Source organism: Lottia gigantea (assembly GCF_000327385.1).
Source record: "Lottia gigantea unplaced genomic scaffold LOTGIsca_101, whole genome shotgun sequence".
In the NCBI taxonomy this organism is placed as follows: domain Eukaryota; kingdom Metazoa; phylum Mollusca; class Gastropoda; family Lottiidae; genus Lottia; species Lottia gigantea.
Genome location: NW_008706772.1, coordinates 557,192 through 571,952, shown reverse-complemented (window position 1 = coordinate 571,952; position 14,761 = coordinate 557,192). Strand labels below are relative to the sequence as shown.

Here is a 14,761-nt window from a genome sequence, read left to right as displayed (position 1 = left end):
TGAGCATCGGAGGCCTAGACATGTGGGGAAGGTCACAACAAAAGAATAATTTATTGTACTTTAACTTTCCAAAATCGCGTTTGATGTATTCTCCACCTTCTTAGATAAGAAAATACTCCGGGGGAAGTCAGAGGCTATTCAAAAAACTATAAGACATCACAATAATACATGTACACGTTCAAAGGATAAACCGATTTGTGCGAAAATATCAGATATCCTCAATGGAAACTGTTATTGCACGACTCCTTAGTTACATTTTCCCTTAATATATACAGATTCTGTCCCCATGGGATCTTTCACCTTACAACTTGGACGGCAAACATCATAAGATCTGGCTCTTTTCAGTCACAAATCCCGAATCACCTTCAGCTATGCTTTATCTACACAAGATATTATTACTCAAAGCATTTCTTCTTCCAGCTTGCTTCTCTCCTTATACACAAAATGTTGGTTTTTCAAAATAAAAACACTCTGTCATCAAAGTGAAGAATTTCAATTATCTTTTATAGTTTGTTTAATCCATTTTAAGAAACTCGATACTTTGGTATAAATACCATATTTTCCCTTTCTGCCACAACCTTCCCCATAACTCGTAACACCATATATAAACCATCTCTGTTGACCTTTAACAGTCTTAGAACACATCAATGGTCCCCCACTGTCTCCAGCACAAGAATCAACCCCACCCTTTTTATACCCTGCACAGACCTGAGTTCTACCAATTTCATAGTCAAAAACACTCTGACACCTCTTCCTGTTCACAATAGGAACCCTGGCTTCCTGTAAAACATTGGAACCATAAATATGTGTGTTTCTAGTCTTTCCCCATCCGATAGTATAACACAGAGTGCCTTTTGGAAGCCTGTCCCGTTTAGCGGGTAAACAGGCGATTCCCAGTCTTTTGTTTGTCACTGGTTTCTTAAGTTTTATTAAAGCAATATCATTGGTTATTGTGGAATAATCGAAATCGGGATGAGGAAAATCTTTTTCAGGAGAAATTGTTTCTTCTATGTGGCCTTCTCCATTTAAATCATGCTCTCCAACCTTTAATAATACTTTACGTTTCCGACCTTTCTTGCGCACACAATGAGCAGCTGTTATTGCCCATTGAGGCGCTATGAGTGTCGCTCCACAATATTGTTCTTTCCATTTAGTCATTACAGCTACCTGAAATATAAAATCAAGAATATGTAACGAGTGATTTAATCAGGGCGTAAGTGATACACATAATTTTTTTGCACGTGACACTTGTACGATTTTTTGTCATACAATCATTAGGCGTGCCATTTCGAAGCTTGGTTGTCACCGTGGAGCGCAGAGTTTGCAGCCTGTTCGCACACTGTATACGTAATTGGGACAAATTGCCACGCAATGGTACTACATCATACGTTAAGTACTGTTTGTGCATTGACACACACCGTCGACAGTGTTTGCGCCGAATTTGCGCAGTGTTCATGAAAGTGGCATGATAGGAAACCCATTGGCTGCAAACCCAAGTTCACGGAGACTTCGATCATTGACATGTGTCATGCTTTTATCGACAACTAACAATTTGTCTGTGGTAGCTACCAGCCTGACCTATAATAAGCATAATTCATATATTATTTCCTTACAAGATTAAAGTATGAATGATAACAGCAAGGTGTCATTATATTATGTTCTTACAAAGTTGTAGTATGAATTATTTATTATTATCAACGTATTATATATCACGTTCTAACAATATTAAAATGTGAATAATTTATCAACAGTAAAATAACAGTACTATAAATTATATCATGTACTCAAGATCAAGATTATAGGCGTGATTGACTTGTCAGAAGCAAGTTACTATTATTACATCATGTTCTTACAATGCTATAGTATGAGCCATGTATCAATTGCAAGATGCGCTGAATTACAAATGATTTATTGTTAAGGCCCTGTCATACCGGACTACGACCATTTGTGATCTTACGGCGACTAAAACGTACTTGGTCGCCGGCAAACGTGAAGAAAACGCGAGAAAAAATCTACAATTAACTGTCGCTATCAACCTGCGATATACGCAGGTGCACCTCTTCTTAAGACCATTCATGGAGATGTTACGACGCTTGTCTAAATCCATTCTTGATTCCGTGGCGATAATTGGTCTCAATGGCGCCCATCGTAAGGTATCTGGCGCTTCCTTCACGCTCATACCAAGCTAATTTTCCGTCGCCGCAGCCGCCCAGTAAGGACGCTTTCTGGTGTCGGGGCTATTTGCAAGATACTGTCATATCATGTTCTTCCTTGATTGTAGTATGCATGAATAATCATCAGCATTTTTTACTTCGTTGAAGAACAGATGATTTATCAACAGCAAGATTATGTTATATTAAGTTTTTACTACGTTGAAGTATGGATGATTTATCAACAGCAAGATTATGTTATATTATGTTTTTACTACGTTGAAGTACGGGTGATTTATTAACAGCAAGATTATGTTATATCATGTTTTTACTACGTTGAAGTACGGATGATTTATCAACAGCAAGATTATGTTATATCATGTTTTTACTACGTTGAAGTACGGATGATTCATCAACAGCAAGATTATGTTATATCATGTTTTTACTACGTAGAAGTACGGATGATTTATCAACAGCAAGATTATGTTATATCATCATGTTCTAACTGTACGTTGAATTATCGGGGATTCATCAACAGCAAGATTCACATATATCATGTTTTCCTAAACGTTGAAGTAGGGTGATCAACAGCAAGATTCTAATATATCATGTTTTCCTATACGTTGAAGTAGGGTGATCAACAGCAAGATTCTAATATATCATGTTTTCCTATACGTTGAAGTGGGGTGATCAACAGCAAGATAACTAATATATCATGTTCTTACTATACGTTGATGTATCGGGGATGCATCAACAGCAAGGTAACTAATATATCATGTTCTTACTATAAGTTGATGTATCGGGGATGCATCAACAGCAAGATTCTAATATATCATGTTTTCCTATACGTTGAAGTAGGGTGATCAACAGCAAGATAACTAATATATCATGTTCTTACTATACGTTGATGTATCAACAACAAGATAATATTGTTCTTATACCATTGGAGTACTTATTAACAGCAAACTGCTATCATATTATGTTCTTACAACGATATAGTATGAATCATTTATCAATAGCAAACTAAATTTGAATCATGTATTTTTGAAGGAATATTTTTTTATCAGTAAAGATATAATATACAGGTATATATATATATTATATTTTAACAGCATTTTAGTCTGAATATTCTTATATACTGTATCTAATCATGTTCCTATATTAGTAGTAGCGTGTTCTTAATGCATTTACCAACATTCGGGTATGTAGCATGTTCTTACACGTTTGCAGTATTAATTAATTAACAGTGTCAAGTATTAGTATCATGTCCTTACTGTATTTACTGTAATAGGATGTATTATGTTCTTACAGTGTTACTTAACAGTATCATGTTCTAACAACATTTTCTAACAATTGGATAGTGTGTATCATGTTCTTACAGTGTTAAAGCATTAATCAGTTCAGAATAGAATCACGTACTATAGTATTATGTTTTTACTGCATTTACTTCAATAGGATATTGTCTATCATGTTCTTACATTTTTTCAGCATTAATTAATTAACAACAGTATCAAATACTAGTATCGTGTTTTTACATCATGGCATTTATTTCTTAACAACAATATCATGTTCTTACAGTTTTGCCGTATTAATTACTTAACAACAGTATCAAGTACCGGCAGCATGTTCTTACTACAATAGGGTGTATCGTGTTCTTACATTGTTGTAGTATTAATTATTTTCTTCTCATTATCTTCTTATAACATCTACTAAAATGGGATAGTGTGTAATATGTTCTTACAGTTTTGTAGCATCAGTGCAATATCATGTGCTTAATAGTGTTCTTACATGATTATTAACTGGAATATTAAGTATGATGTTCTTACAGTGTTGTAGGAATACTTAGCCAATAATCACTTTTGTAGACTGCCGTGGTATGAATGCTTAATTAATTGTGAAGTATTATGACGATCTCGTGTTATTTAAATATTTCTACTAATATACACATTGTTGGTAATGATTTGTTAAACTATCACGTTTTGTGGTATTTATTATTCATTATACATGTCTTGCTAATTGATACATACCAGATTCTATTTGATATATTTTCAGGTATTATTTTATGAGATAGATACATTAAAAACATCCACAACAAGATAACAAAAATGTATTGAAAACCTCAATGTAGTGTCTAAAACGTCAAATTCCACATACTTTAGGAAAATATTCTTTTTTAATTTACCGAAAATAAAACAGTTACATGAAAATTGTTTGTTTAATTTAGTAGTCGATCTATATATAAAGTCTTATAATTTCTCAAATGTAAATACACTATGTTAAGATGTAATAAAATTGGCGGCATTCCAAATCAGTGCAGGTTTCAAGGCTGTCTTACACATTAGCACAGATATAGACCTATACAATTCAAGATCAGTCCATTGTCTGAGATTAAACAGACTTGACATTTTTTGAACAAAACCTTTCGGTGCATCGAAACCTGTTATTTGCTTGTTGAGAGCCCAAATTCCGGCTGATTTCAACAATATTGTGTGATTATGGTCAACGGTAATAATAATCTACAAGTGATGGTACAGAGGGTGGGGGATTTGTACACTAATGGTTCGTGCACCCCGATTGTCACCATCATCATTTCCAACAAATTTAGAAATATGATCTATATACATTGTTGCCCTAAAATATGTGCCCGAATAAACCTAATCGATATATTTTTCATATAGTTTTCTTGGTTGAGAACTATATTAAGCTCTCTGTGGGAGGCTTGCGCCTATGTGCTTCCACAGAGCTGCCGTATTGACAGTACAAGAATGAATGAAAAGGATCTATCCTTTAAATTGTCTGCCTTGACAGTAGTTGTTCGCCGAATAAGTCAGTCGGGATACTGACGCCGCCAATGGGTATTCATCGGCATGAATCGGTGGCATAAAATACTACAACGGAAAGAACCGTAATTTGATTTTTTCTTTTAGACATAATTTCCTTGAAACGGCGAATGTGTAACCTAGTCTACCACATTATTTGACAAACTAAAGTATGTAAAAAAAAGAAATTACTACGACTGGTTTTCTTATTGCAATATCTTTTTTTATATTGGCAATTAACCCAGTAACACATATTGTTAGAATCAAATTGATTTATATGCCACATGTTCTAAATAACAGACAACTTAGCTTAAAAAAAAACAAGATTAATATAATAATAATTCGAGTCGGAAGAAAATATATTTGTGTCGCTTATTAATTTACAACTATATAAAAGAATATATCAATAAATGTGTCTCAGCTGCACGCGACGTGACCTATTACGGATGGGATGAGGACAATCACAATCGGTTACAGCTACCATAGCGCATCGTGATATTGAGCCTAGAAGACCAACGATCCCTTTTCTATAGTTTGGTCGAGTTTTTAATAATGTTCTTATGTTCACCATGCCGTCTTCATTAGCCCACATATTGCAGAAAACTCCATTTATTTCATTTTTATGTTCAAAATGAAGTGCAAACATTGTTTTAAGCATTATGTTCATCATGAAACGCTTACATCGTTGTCATCATTGTCCTATGTTCATCATGAAACGCAAACATTGTTGTCATCATTATCCTATGTTCATCATGAAACGCAAACATTGTTTTAAGCACTGTACCATGTTCATTATGAAGTGCGAACTTTGTTTTAAGCACTGTACTATGTTAAAGATGAAGTGCGAACATCGTTGTAATCATTGTCTGATGTAAAGCATGAAACCCAAACACTGTTGTCATCATTGTCCTATGTTCATCATGAAACCAGAGTATTGTTTAAAGCATTGTACTATGTTCATCATGGAACTTGAACATGGTTTTAAGCACTGTACTATGTTCATTATGAAGTACGAACAATGTTTTCATCATTGTACTATGTTCAAAATGAAGTGCGAACATCGTTGTAATCATTGTCTGATGTAAAGCATGAAACCCAAACACTGGTGTCATTGTTCTATGTTCATCATCTTAAGTTAAGCATGGAACATTGTTGTCATCGTTGTCCTATCTGCATCATGAAACCAGAGTATTGTTTTAAGAATTGTACTATGTTCATCATGGAACACGAACATTGTTTTAAGCACTGTACTATGTTCATTATGAAGTGCGAACAACGTTTTCATCATTGTACTATGTTCAAAATGAAGTGCGAACATCGTTGTAATCATTGTCTGATGTAAAGCATGAAACCCAAACACTGGTGTCATTGTTCTATGTTCATCATCTTATGTTAAGCATGGAACGCAAACATTGTTGTCATCATTGTCCTATCTTCATCATGAAACCAGAGTATTGTTTTAAGCATTTTACTATGTACAACATTACATCATGAAACACGAACAATGTTTTGAGTACGTACTTTGTCCTTAATTAAAGAAGCAATAATGGATATTTGGTTTTATAGGTTGAATTAAAAATGTTATTTACAAGTGGAATTATCGGTAATTGTAAACGTGGGAAGTAATTTCAGCAATTATTTCTGTCATCTAGAAAAAATATCAATCAAAATAGCCTTTAGTAAAACCTAGAATAATCATAATCTTATTGTTCTGATATAATCAGATTTTCACAGACCTGATTATCTTAACTATAATTTGATTCCAAATAAATAGATAGAGCTAACCACATTGAATCGACGTAGTCTGCTTTTAGAGCTGGCCGTTTTCATTGCCACTTTGTAAAACAGGGTTCAATTAAAGCGGTACAGTGTGCAAGTCAAAATGACCCCCTTTTGCAATCAAATATTTCCTTTGATAAGCAAAAATACATTTATATCCGTGATCTGCAAATCAAATCAAATTGTATATTATTCGTTAGAATTTCTGCCAAATCTAAAGGAACTAAGGTCATTGGCACGATCAATCTGAAATCAAACTTTAACTAGATTAGCCAAAACTCAAATTGCTAATGAAATAGCAGAACTATAAAAATAACATACAGAAACAAGGATAACTCGAGATTTTGAGGATCCTGCCGAGAGTTAAGACTACCACCCTCAGGGGGCGGGTACACGTAGAATCTTGGTCGGCGATTTTTGTCCAATGAAATGAAATAATCGGCGGCAATTATCAAACTGGTTTAATATTATAAAGCCTGTCGGCAACGCGATAATCTTGTCGAAGAAGATTTTACTCAGGCTTCGAGCTGGCGACAAAAATCGACGAACAAGACTGATCGTCTGATTTATCTTAGAACTCATAGTAACAAAAGAAACTACAACAGTGTTGTCATCTCCAATGAGTGCATACACCTTAATAAATATTTAAAAATAACTGAAGGACTTAAGGATCTTTAAATCTTGTTGATCAGACATATTTTATCACAATAGATCAAAGTTTAGAGATTTTATGAACTAAATCAAACAGAAACATTTATTTGACCACGAACAAGTCTTCTGACTTTCACAGTCTTTATTTAAAATCATTTCTAATCAATAGATAGCTATATTTGATTGATTTGTCAGGTATAATTATAATGGTTCAAACTTAAATATAGACCAAATGAAAGTCAACTCCACTCGGCAATTTTTGTAGAAGATAAAAAGGGAATTATGAGAACAAAACGTTCACAAACATTATGTTCATTACGAACACTTAACTTAGATCCTGTTTATCACCTTCTCCATCAACCTAAACAAACACATAATATTTGAGGAATCGAACAAAGTCTGGTTCTATTAGACGAAATCGATGCCACTTTGACCTTACTAAGTCATCTATAGAATGACAGGTGAATGACATTTATAGACGATAACAGAGAAACTAAATCGAACAGTTCTGACCATTTTTTTTTAGAACTTAGGTCATATTAGGCCGGAACGTCTGTCTCTATTCCAGTCACTGATAGCTATTTGGACATATATTATCTGGTGTAGAGACAGAAAAAATAGGCCCTGTTAAATGGGGACATTCCGCATCTCCGCAGGTGCGGGGGTTTAAAACCTATTTAGATACCTCGGATCTGCAAAACCCATGTACGTTTGGAAAGATGAATATTTTTGTAGTTCAGTCATACCATCATTTTCTCCCTACATCATTTATGTCATATCTCCGCTTCCATCGAAGTTTTTTGGCGAAACTGATCTAGCATTTGCTATTAAAAACTGCGTGTGCAGCCAAAAGTTCAAAGGTCACAGAGTTACGTGATACTAACAAACCCAAAGTTACGGCGATGCCCAACACTAATTTACAATCATCTTAAAGGTATTTCAATATTATGTTAGATAAAACGCTTCTTTTACTTCAGACTCTACTCCACCTGACAATTGTCAAAAAAACCATCAGAGGGTGGAATATGGAATGATGTTTCGGACTAGGGTCATATCAGATCACTAAAAACAGTTCTAAATTACCCACAAATAGATCATAAACAATAGATCAAATTCATATAAACTAGCTCTATACAACACGTTCTATAGAATATTATATAATATGACGTTAAATTATGTTTAAATATCATAATTAAACACAATCTATAGTCTAAATATTTGTTGAACCTGATTTGATTAATTCCAGTTATCGGAATCAGGTTTCAGATTAAAAATCCTACTTCCGGTTTCCCTTAAATCAAACCAAGACGAACCAACACAAGTTACCACCGAATTTGAAGGAAATTAGGATTTCAAATTATGGAAAACAAATGAATGTTTTCTTGTCTTCAGACGGTCTTGACAACAGCAATATTAATTTTCGCGCAATATTGTTTACTTCCGGTTGAGCACGCTGGTACAGTAAGTTGGTTGATCTATCAGACGTTGTGTTTCCTTGCAATGTATGAACAGTTCTTTACTTTCAAGATGAATATTTTAAATAAAAGTAGAGATTTAGATACATACCACCCAAGGCCAAGAATTAGCTCGTGCTTCTTGACCACCGACTATTCTGTAAGAGCCTGAAGCATTATTTGGTCTAATACCACATCCACCTTTGATATTATCTGATTTCCCTGTCTTAACTTTTCTTGGTGCTTCTGAAATTCAAGAAAATGGTGCTTAAGGACATCCTTTCAGCAGTCAGCACTTTAGTGAGATTTATGTAAATATGTGGGCAATAGCATAAACTTATTTCGACTTTAAAGTACACAATTTTGGTATATAACTCGTGTATAAGTGACGAAGGATGGGGGGTTTGCGTCTTAATATTTTTCACTAGATGGTAGAGCTCTATTTTAGCTGTGCATAAAAGTTCTCCTTCATTTCCAAGGGTACCGCGTCATTGACGATGCAGATATTGACCGGGAACAGCGGTAAGGAACGGTAAGATTTCCATTCTATGTTATCGATAACTTAAATTGATCTCTTAATTCAATGAAGTAAATATTTAGACAATCGTATTCCTTGCGACGATATGTCACGGACTGAATTGTATACGTTTACAATGGTTGCATCATTTCCATCCAAAGCGACCAGATTTACATAGTGACTGCCACAAAGTCACGCTGGCAGTTTCAAAGCAACAAATTCTGCACATGTTATGTAAGGTCGAATTCTGTACAGGTTACTAAACGTCAAATTCTGTACAGGTTACTAAACGTCAAATTCTGTATAGGCTACTTAACGTCAAATTCTGTATAGGCTACTTAACGTCAAATTCTGTACAGGGTACTTCGTCAAATTCTGTACAGGTTACGTAACGTCAAATTCTGTATAGGTTACTTAACGTCAAATTCTGTACAGGGTACTTCGTCAAATTCTGTACAGGGTACTTCGTCAAATTCTGTACAGGTTACGTAACGTCAAATTCTGTATAGGTTACTTAACGTCAAATTCTGTACAGGGTACTTCGTCAAATTCTGTACAGGCTACTTAACGTTAAATTCTGTACAGGTTATTTAATGTCAAATTCTGTACAGGATCTTTAACGTCAAATTCTGCATAGGTTATTTAACTCCTAGCAAGCAAATGGCTTGCGCCTTGCATTGGCAATGTACTCCTTATGGGACATGATGAGCTTTGGGAAGTGTTGTAAATGGTAAACAATTGCCCTGGTGAAGTTAAAATTAAAATACATACTTTCAACAGAAGAATCATTAGTGGCATTAAACACATTCGATGGTGATTTATTGGTCACTGTTTTATCTTCCGTTGGTTTGGTATTTCGAACTTTAGGAAGAGGTTTTAACATAAATCGTCTTTCACATTTTTTACCCTGCACTCGGCACCGCCGTTCTTCCTGAATTGAGCTTTTTCTGCAGATATGGGCCACCATACATTTCCTTTGGCGTTTTTGTTTACACGAACGATTACATGGGCTCCATTTCGACCATTTATCATATAATAAATCATATAATAATTGTTCAATAAAACGATTGCGACGTTTAAATCCTAACATTTTGTAAGATAATACCGAACAACGCTTCTTCGATCGGTTTTTACACATTCGTTTCTCTTTTACAAAACTGTGTCCACATTGTTCTGGAAGGCGACATCGCCTTTCCCTCGTTTGTTCACATTTTCTACTGCATTGAGTCCATTTACTCCATTCACTGTAATATTCACATAATATTGAGTTCATGTTTGATTTTTTATCAGAATGGCTGGCATGAATTGTTATATTTGAATTAAAAGGAAATTTGGGAATTTTTTTGGCTTCTGTTGTTGTCATATCATCCTGAAATAAAAAAACAATTGTGTTTTAAGCTTTATATTAGAATTGTTCTGATCTAGCTCAGAGAACCAATTTCAGCTTCAGTCGTACTAGAGTGGATTAGGGTTGTATAGTGTCTATAGCCTTAATTAATGTTTTTTTGAAGCAGTGTGAATTATCTAAAAGATGTCCTCAGAAATTCTAAGCCCACCAAAATCCAATATCATATACGACATATACAACTATGATTAGCACCATGGCAATTTTATTTATGTGGTAAGAACAATTTCAGCACAGTGCATCTTCTTTACCTTGATTGTCCCTCCAATTTTTATACATTTGACGAGGTTATGTCAAAGAAATGTCTGATGGTCGGACTGCCGGACAACTGTCTTATTTTAATGAAATTCTGAGCTGTAAAATGGAAGAATCAATGTTGAAGGTGTTATCTTTATATTTTGTCTTCCTTAACGTGACTGTATTCTAGATTAAACAGTCCTTATCTCGTCTTGAAAATTACCTTTTAATTACAGTTTTTAAATGAGCCATTACTATTGATCTTTTCGTGACAAAATGACACCAAATTCTTCGTACGGTCTGATGAAATTACCTAATTATTAACTTAGTTTGCAAAATTCCGAATCTTAGTTTTCAGTGTTAGATGGTGATGAGAACTGAAGCACTGGCCTAGGTCACAAAGTAATGATTTTTGATAAAACAAGACGCAAGTTAAAGGTTAAGATAATTAGATATGTTAACTAAGGATGTCTCTGTAATGCTATCTGTGGTAGTATCATTTCTTTAACTGAATATAACTCAGTTCAATTTGGAGGGTTTATAAGAACAAATTTAATTATGTGGTCACTTATATCATATAGGCTACTTCCAGGAACAGTGGCGGTGCCGAATTGGGAGGGGGGCAGAGGAGCCCCCTTGGCAGCCCAGAATGAAGTTTTTCGGGCCCGACTCTCTTTACTAGGTTAGAAACTCGGGCAACCTCAGATATTTGTCTCCCACCCTCGGACGTCAACCTGGCTCCGCCAATGTCCAGAAATTGTTATTCAACCTGAAATCAGAACCATCAAGGTAAATGAGAGAACACCTTATGTCAAATATTGCTACAAAAGAAATTTGATTTAATAAATTTTTTATATAATAAATATGATAGCCTATGCGCTAAATATATCTTTTATTTGATGTCTACAGTAAAGGTGATAACCGTTTGAAGTCTACGGAAACCTTTGCGATGAAAGATCTAACTTACTTCAAAGACAACACGATTTTTTCCTCGTATAAAAATGACCCTAAATCGCTTTTTAAGGAGGGCAATAGATAAACAAGTACTTTTATTTTAACTCGTCTGGATTTTCTTCAATATTCAACGGACAATTTCCAGGTAATTACTAGTAACATATACCCCGGTGACTGGACATCCGTCCATTGTGTTGTAATAATCAACTTTGTATCGTGTTTCAGATAAAACAATCTTAATCAGTACAACTGATTTCGAAATCACTCGATCTTTTGTGTTTATAGGTTCAGAGACAGTTAATGTATTTTTTGAAAATAAACGATGAGAGCATGGAAATGATTTTAACAGGAAAACTGGAAAACATTTCTCTCCATAGATTTTTTTTCTGCCATTAAATTCCTCCAGATAATCGCCCTATAAGAGACAAACAAGGGTAAACTTTGGCATTGGTTTATTTTGTTATATTCCCCGGGGGTATAGAATGGTCTCAACATGCTGACCTTGTATGATGTAAAATGGTAGCAGATGAGACAAAACATCTGTTGTTTTCTTCTAACCCAACTGAACTAAAACTAGGCTACCAAACCAGAAACCAAGTGTAAATAAATTTCTAAAAGTTCTTTCCTAACAGCATGATAAACTAGCATCTGAATTGTCTAAAATACTGACAAGTCTTTCTGAACTCTCTGCTAAATCAGTATAGACGATAGCTATAAGACGGCCGAATTCTAAATGCCTTCGTATATGTGCTATTTTTCTGATATATATCTGTAAAAAGCATTTTCAACGTTCACTGACTTGATCCATCCAAATCTAAACATCTAAACCTTTCTTTTTGATCGTCGCCAAACACTGGCTGTACTTAACAAGAGGGAACAGAGTTTTAAAATCAGATGATGCTATCTCGACATGCCGAGATAAGACCTTAGTTCTCATTATCAAGTGAACGCCTTAACTTACCGAATCGCATTCGCGCTTTCACCCGAGGTATTTTACCCGCGGACTGAAGGATTTACCAAGTGAATGACCAAACGTAGTCTAGTCGAGTTAACGATTAACACCAAGCTAAGTAACAAAATTAGACTTCACATATACATCTATCAATTCTTGAGTTTGCCACTTTAATGATATTTAGGTCGAGAAATCTATAAATACCACAGACAGTATTAACAACACTGATTGGTTATTGCACTCTGTTCTTATTTAACTATAGACATGATATATTATTAAAGGGAATGTTCAAGTAATTTACACACTTTAGCATCCAGGTGTCTGCCATCTTCACAATCTCAAGCTATTACGAACTCCGTCTTATACTTTGACTGTAATAGCCGCTATTCTTGTATCACAGAATGTAGCGATTTGCTTCGATTGTATGCCAACGTGTTCAGTCAATCAGAAAGACTGTCAACATTATTGCTTAATGTTCACAAATTGGCTGTATTTGCCAAAGCACAATCAATTAAATCGCATTTATAAACTTTTGTGAAAGAAAGGTGGCTATTGTAGTCAAGGTATAAAACGAAGTTCTCCAACAGTTTTATCTAATACGGCTTTCTAACGGAATAACATATAAAAATTCATTGCACGATTCTTTCTACAAAAATTGGAAGTAAAGCAAAAGAAATCACCACGTATACTCAATAGGTATCTAAGTGCAAAAAAAATAAAATAAAAACCGTAGATGTAGCGAATATTTGAGTGGCTAGGCTGCTTTTGATATTATGATCAATTCAGATACCATCATATTATGTTAATTATGATGTCATGGGTAAGAACAAATATATTACAGTCATTTCTGCGCTTTGATTTGAGATGAAACGATCGGCAGACTTTCATTTTAAAAAGCCATAGCTGATATTGGCCTCTTTTGGCTGCTAAAGCAATGGATATGACTATATCCTTTTGGCGCCTTGTGAACGCTCTAATCCTGTGAAGGACAAGATGGCTAGATAGCGTCATTTGCCATAGGCATTTTCTTTTACAGGCCAGTAGTTACAAGATAGAAGATGATGAACGATGAACGACTATTCCATTACTGCAACTAAACACCATTGCCCTTCAAAATGGTAGTCAGCGAAGCTTATTTGAAAGATATATACTTGCTTTGATGAGAGTACAATTAATGTTCTATAAGTTGGACCAACTTGAGAAGCCAAGAGAGCGTGGAATCTAATACACTGTGATGTTATACAGAAAGGTTGACGTAAGACTTTATTTCAGATATAAACATTTTATATCAAATTATATTGATACAGTTTTTATTGCCCCAAGTCTGGCAATGAAATGGTTATATCACATCAGGAAGAATTCCATTGAACTAGAATTTTATGTCAAGGTCACTTTTTATGATCTATGCCCTTTGGTGCCGTCTGTGTTATAGGTTACATTTCTTCCACTCATCAGGAAGTCTTCCGGCTTTAAAAACAAAACAACGGTGATTCTATCTTTGATACCCTACTGAATTGCAAGATATTGAAGTAGAAGGTTTAGAGTACAAGTTTGGGCTATTTATAAGGAAATATCTTGATTGAAGAAAAAGGAGGTGGGGAGATATTTCTCAATTTCTCCACATCGAACTCCAACAAAAATTCGCTTTCCTGTGCATTTATGTCACCATGTTTCCGACAATTGTGAAGTTGAATACTATGAAAGTTTTTTTTTTTAAATCAAAGAAATACTGTTTATCGAATCATTCCTGCTCATACTGATCAACGACATACCATGACAACTTCCCTTCTCTTTTGGCCAATTTCAACAAGAACATTGGCTTCTTCTGTACTAAGTCCATCTA

The 14,761-nt window shown here is 34.7% G+C and overlaps 1 protein-coding gene across 1 annotated transcript; it reads right to left on the bottom strand.

Moving 5' to 3' along the window:
- Positions 1 to 492: 492 nt before the first annotated feature.
- LOTGIDRAFT_179982 (hypothetical protein) lies at positions 493 to 10,643 on the bottom strand (the record flags this gene model as incomplete). The annotated part of the gene is made up of 3 exons (XM_009046439.1): positions 493 to 1,167; positions 8,966 to 9,089; positions 10,252 to 10,643. The coding sequence occupies 3 exons, from the start codon at positions 10,641 to 10,643 to the stop codon at positions 493 to 495; spliced, it is 1,191 nt and encodes a 396-aa protein (XP_009044687.1).
- Between the last annotated feature and the right edge of the window lie 4,118 nt (positions 10,644 to 14,761).